The sequence below is a fragment of the Acomys russatus genome, chromosome 19 (genome assembly GCF_903995435.1).
Source record: "Acomys russatus chromosome 19, mAcoRus1.1, whole genome shotgun sequence".
Lineage (NCBI taxonomy): Eukaryota > Metazoa > Chordata > Mammalia > Rodentia > Muridae > Acomys > Acomys russatus.
In genome coordinates this window covers 32,075,755-32,081,847 of record NC_067155.1, presented here as the reverse complement: position 1 = coordinate 32,081,847, position 6,093 = coordinate 32,075,755, and the positions used below count along the sequence as shown (strand labels likewise).

The window sequence follows — 6,093 nt, the reverse complement described above, 5'->3', positions numbered from 1 at the left end:
GTCTTCACTGCTGGGCAAGGACAGGCCATTAGGGGTAGAGTTGGCAGTCTAGGGTCAGGTTACCCAACCTGTCCCTTCCTGTAGCAGCAGAAGACAGCCCAGGAAGAACAGCAGGGTGGAATGGGAAGGGAGCATTATGGGTGATTGTGGCACCTCAGACCACATTGTGGGTGCTTGGATGGGTAGGGTCTAATCACCAAGCAGGACTGCCCAAGTCCAGAGCTATTCAAGGAAGAACCAGGATGGAAAGGGCTGAGGGTGACAGGTACAGGGCCCCCTATGGCTGGGGAGCTGGCCCAGCCTGGTGTGCAGAGTAACTTCCACATCCAGCTGTCCTGGGTAGAAGATGTCAAACAGACCATCATGTAGCGCCTCCCCTGGACATGCTCCCCAGGCCTCCTGGGCATGCGCGTCTCCCCTCCACAGTCAACTGTGGTCACTGGGTTTTCCAGGTACAGTGACACCTTATCATCTCCAGCTGTGAACTGCAGGCCTAAGACCCCTACGGCTGAGGACACTGCCCTCAGTGTTCCCTGACAGGTGGGAGAGAACCGGCATAGAGATGCATAGAGACAGCAAGTGGTAAGTGACACCAGCCTGCCACTCTGTCCCTGGGATGCTCTTGATGAAGCAAGAGCCTCAAGGCTTTTGTGTGTCCCAACCCCCCCACCATAATTCCTGTATTGAAGTTTCAACCTTTACAATGACGGTCTTGGCAGGTGAGCCCTGGGCGGTGAATGGGTCCTAAGGTAGGATCCTCATGGAATACCTCAGGGCCCCTCACTGCTGCTGCTGTGTAAGGACACAGCAAGGAAGCACTACTGATGCTGAGAGTGGGGTGCGGCTCCCACAGATGCAGATGGGACCCGACAGTGCACTTCTCAGATGCGCACAATCTTGAGGGAAGTCTGTTGAACACAAGGCACACAGTCTGTTCCATTTTCTCACAGAGATGAAAGAGACCAAGTACCTTCCGGGAAGGAGCAGGGCTTATTGTTGCGACTAAACTAGCTGCAACCCAACTCCACCGGGGGGCGTCAGGAGGTGTGGCACCATCTCACAGGTGAGTGAATGGTATTTTTGACTCAGGACAAGTTTACCGCAATGTACTGTCTTAAGTTTTATGAGAAGCATCTGCAGTAGGAAGGGTCCTCAAAAAGTTAACATGGGGCATGCTGACCCAACAGTTCTACTGTGATGTGGATTCTAACCCATTTGTACACTTGTATTCTGGACAGCCTTATTCAAAATAAGCAAAGCAGAGGAGAGCTTACAAGGGGCTGGCTCACCAGCTGCGGTGGTGGGCAGAGCCCCAGGGAAGGCACGTGCTGCCCCCTCAAGTCCAACGTGGTAGGGACAGACTGAACTGTATTATCTACTACGTCGGGTTAGCACTCATATTTTCATTTGTTTTCCCCCAAATTCTAGCTTTTCCTTGTTTTCTTGGAGGCTGGACTTTATTGCCTGTAAAATTAAATGCACTAGAATCTTGTGTCCACATCAAACTAACAGATGGGAAAAAAAAGTAAAGTTGTGAGTTTATTGCATATGTAACAAAATGACCTCCCGGGTCCAGCCTGCTCTACAGTCATGTTTCCTGTTTCCAGCTGGTTCCACAACTGCATTAAATAGAACTAGCATTTCTTTAAATACTTTCGATTCCGACATAAAACAGAACATTAGTGTACAACTGTCACAAGTAAATGGTAATAAAAACTGGGAGAGCAACTAGGGCAGCAGCAGCACTTCAAACAGGACCTTACAAAATAAATTAGAATACATTAGAAACACATTGAAAAATCCACACTGTTTCAGAAGGCTGCCAGGTGGCCCTCTACCTGCTGCAGTAGGGTGGGGCATGTTCTCTGCAGAAGGCCAGTCCAGGGTCCACCTATCCTGAACCTGACCATGTGGCCAAGCCAGGGTAGGGGTCAACATCCCATCTTGTGGCAGTCTCCCAACAGAAAGCAAGAGGCTGCAGCTTGCTGCCTCCCCACTGTTGCAGCCGGGCACTTCCTCTCGGAGCACTGCGGAGCAGAGTGGTGTTGCTGCATCCCTGAGTGTGGCTGCGGGCCGCTGGTGAGGGAGCCTGGAGAGCAGGGCTCCTGAAGCATCTGGGTGACATGGTGACAGTGGATCGCCTGGGGCCACCAGAAGGGACGACAATCAAGATCGTATAGGAAAGGGCTTCACCCAGATCCAAAGCAGGGCAACCAGGAGCTTTGCCGTGGGCCGGCCACGCAGTGTCCTTTGAGGAGCTTCAGAAGGGCCTAACCACGGTAGACGGACAAGGAAGTGCAGCGGCACCAACAGAGGACAGTGCTACGCAGAACAGACACCTGGGGGAGGCTGTGACACTCGGAACTGGCAACGGGGGAACCCACAGGCGATGTGAGCAGAAAGATGGTTAGAAGCCTTAGTGGGGTGGTATGTGTGCCCCTGAGGGCCCGACCTCTGGCTCTTCCTCAAAGGAAACCTGACAAGGGACTCCTAAGGCTTGTCCCCCATCACTCCAGCAGCAGGAACGCTGTGACTTGACACTTCGACAGCACATCTCCCAAGCACAGGACCCTGGTTTCCTTCATCACTGCAGCCTGGGACACCGCGATGGCAACAGGCAGGGTTTCTAACCTTCAGAGTGTCACTCTGCAGGGTCTGGCTGCTTCCCATGGACTGGCTACAACTTAGGGCACAGGCTTCCTCACATTTTTTAAAAAACTCTGAGTCCTGAGGGAGCTGGGTTTTGGAATGCCCTCAGAAGCACGATGATGGATGAAACACAGAAGCCCTATTGGGGCAAGGCAGACAATCGAGAGACGAATAAGGCCCCAGGCTGGCCTGGGAGGTGGGACGGATCCAGCCCTTGTGCGACGAGGGTACCTAGCATCCTTTCTGTCTGCGAACCTTGCACTGCAACCAGAGTGCAGCTAAGTCACACTCTGTAGTGCCAGTGGCCACCAAGCTGGACAAACCTCGGGTGAGGGGGTGCGTGGGACCTGTGAATCCGGCCGCCCCCCCCCCCCCCCCCCCCCCCCCCCCCCCCCGGTCACTTCAAAACTGCTTCCAGAGTGCACTGGACAGAAGCAGCAGGGACAGGAGGGAAGACACTTCCCCACCCCCCAGCCTGAGGGTAAGCAATGAAAAGAACACAAAAGCCAGTGGCCCAACAGGACCATCCTGGTCATTCCCCACACAACCGCAACTCATGGCTGAACCTGAACCCCGGTACCCATGAAATGTCTTGCTAATGAATTACCCTGTTCTGGTTCCCAGCACAAACTAAAACAACAAAACCACACGTGGAGAATGGCCGCTGCTCTGCCTTCCACCAGACTTCAGCTGCCTGAGTCCAGCCGCTCTGGTGAGTCAACGCTTCTGACACTTGTGCAGATTGGAAGTGGTGTTTGAGATGCGGCCTTAGGCTGGCTTTGGCCTTGCTCATCAGAAGACAAAGACTGAGCAGCAAATCACCGTTGCCACTGGGGGAGAGGGCCATGTAGGGAGGTAAAGCCCCCACCCTGTTGCCACAGGCTCCGTCACACCCTGCTTTGTGCATAGCACCAACCCTGGGGAGCTGCATCAGGGGACCCCAGGTCAGCAGTCTCTCCTGCTGTCCCAATCCAGTGGCTGTGGTGACAAAATTGTTCGGTTAGTTTAGCTCTTAGCAATTCCCATATTTAAAAAAAGTCCAGTAGCATTTCAAGACAGCCAGGAGCCTCCGGATCCCCAGGCACAGGAACAGAGCTGGGTCCAGGGGTCTGAGGCTGATTTTGGTCATTCTTTGCTTAGCTCCATGACGTGAGAATTTCAAACTGGGTAGAGAACACAGCAAATTGGACTTTTAAAGATTTTTTCCCCCTGTGCAAAGCCATCTTTTCAGCCAGGATACCCTGAAAAGAAATAGCCTGGGCCTCCATGAAGGCTGCTCCAATTCCTTTACCTCTCCAAGGAGAAAACACATTTTGCCTCGAGCTTCCTGCCATGGTGGAATCCCAGCAAGCATACACTGTGTGTTTATTTCCTGCTTAGAAATCCACCTGCTACCTGGAACAGGCAGCTAGCTTGTGATGCCTGGAATCTGAGCCTGGGAAGCTATCGGCAGCTGCTAAAACTTGAAAAGGGGCCTTTAGGCTACACTGAGAGGGGAGAGCTGGCACAGAGACCATGCAAACCAAACCCTCAGGGGCCCAGCTTGGTCCTGATCATGGGTCGATACTCCCGGAGACACCACAGCCTTCCCACCATGCCAAGGAGGCTGAGGGTGAAACCTGGCTGCGTTTTATTGGATGGGTGATGGAGGGTGGGTGAACTGTAATAAAGGAAGGATAAACGGGTGGGAGCCACCTGTGAAAGTCCCCTGGCCTGCCCGCCCCAGAGGAGGAGGGAGACGAGCCTTTTCCCTCAGGTTTCTAGAATCTCAGGCCTCAGCCCGCTATGCGGGAGGCGTGCAGACGCCATTTGCTTTGGGTCTGGTGGTTGTGAGCGAGACTCTGCAGCCTCTGGCTTCTCGTCACTCCACGGCAAAGCCACAGGTCTCCTCCACTGCCGTCAGCAGCTTCTCATAGAGCTTTTCATAGGACTCATAGGGTGGGATGTCGATCCGGTTAAAGCTGGAAAAGGACAGAGGGAGCCAGAGTCACTGCTGGGCGTCACTGGGCCCTCAGACACACTGCGAGTAAGTACAGTGGCGCAGGATGGGGAGTGTCATCTTCCACTGGGAAGAACACACGGCTTCAGCTTTCAGCACAGGTTCTTGTTTGCTTTGGTTTTGTATTTCCAATCAACCCACCGCAAACCTTAAGAGCTACAAAACCAAAATGTTAGCCTGTACACTTCCTGCTCACCGTTCTGTCTCTGGCTGCGATTTCTTCACACTGGCCTGACCATCAGGTACCCTACCGCCCACTGGGGGTTGGTCAGTTCCCTACTAGAGCATGCTGGGTCTGACAAGTGAGACAACACCAAATCCTAGAAAGAGAGATGAATCCCAAACTCACCACCTAAGATTTCCAGGGGGAAACTTATTTTAAGTATTTGTGCAGAGACACACCTATTATCTTATAGTAATTTAAAAAACCAATAAAGAGAAGAGCAGTGGCCTGTCAGTCAGTCACAGGCACAGAGCAATCAGGAATGGTGGTAAGGAACTGGGTGAAGGGTATACTTTTTAAAAATCTAGATCAGAAGCCTGGCGTGGTGGTGCACACCTTTAATCCCAGCACTTGGGAGGCAGAGGCAGGTGGATCTCTGTGAGTTCAAGGCCAGCCTGGTCTACAAAGCGAGTCCAGGACAGCCAAGGCTACGCAGAGAGACCCTGTCTCAAATTAAAAAATATAAAAATCTAGACCAGAGATGCTAGGTTACTGAAGGACAGAGGCCTTGTAAAGGGACATAGTGGCACGTGCCAAAGCCACACACCCACTCTGCAGGAACACATGGCATACCGTGCTAAGGTAGCCTGGGTGTCCTACATGATCCTGGGAATGAATGTGTTAGCCCATTAGCCCATCGTGCAGATGTGAACACCAGCTGCAATACATAAACTGTTCACTCTACAAACGTCTTCATTAGGTCACAGCCAGCATTGGAACCTTCTGTCCTATCATGGAGCACCCCAGCAACCTTGGGAACTGGACCCTGAAGTAGAGGTAATGACCCTGAGACAGAATCAAACTACCAAGACACAAATCCATGGTGGACAATATTGTCAATGAAGTTCTGAGAAGGAAAAATGTGAAGACACAGATCAGATAGACAGTGACTCTCCCTTTCTGCTGGGCACCTGTGTGCGCGTACACACACGCGCGCGAGACATCTATGAGCCTTCAGGGTACAGCCCAGGTGGTAGGCACCATAGCTTTAACTGCTCTGTATCACATCAAAAGCAATGACACAGTGGGACCTGCTGAGTCTTGTGTGACCCTCGGGTGTGATCTGAGATTCTACTGAAGATGACACGACACATGAGCCCACAGGGGGGGAGCTTACCAGGTATGGGCCTTGGGTAGGTTGTCTGTGTTGGCGTCTATCAAGTGGATGGTGAATAGCCGGGGCCCTGCCGCGCCTGTAGAGCCTTACAAGACAACATTCTAG

General features: G+C 52.5%; 1 protein-coding gene across 1 annotated transcript in view; it reads right to left on the bottom strand.

Moving 5' to 3' along the window:
• Positions 1–3,472: 3,472 nt before the first annotated feature.
• The window catches only part of Smurf1 (SMAD specific E3 ubiquitin protein ligase 1), a 92,945-nt gene continuing 90,324 nt past the window's right edge, over positions 3,473–6,093 (bottom strand). The window contains exons 17-18 of the mRNA XM_051162972.1: positions 5,989–6,073; positions 3,473–4,610 (exon numbers count right to left, since the gene is read on the bottom strand). Of these exons, the coding sequence (XP_051018929.1) occupies positions 4,511–4,610; positions 5,989–6,073 (185 nt within the window). The 3' untranslated portion in view covers positions 3,473–4,510. The remainder of the gene's footprint in view (positions 4,611–5,988; positions 6,074–6,093) is intronic.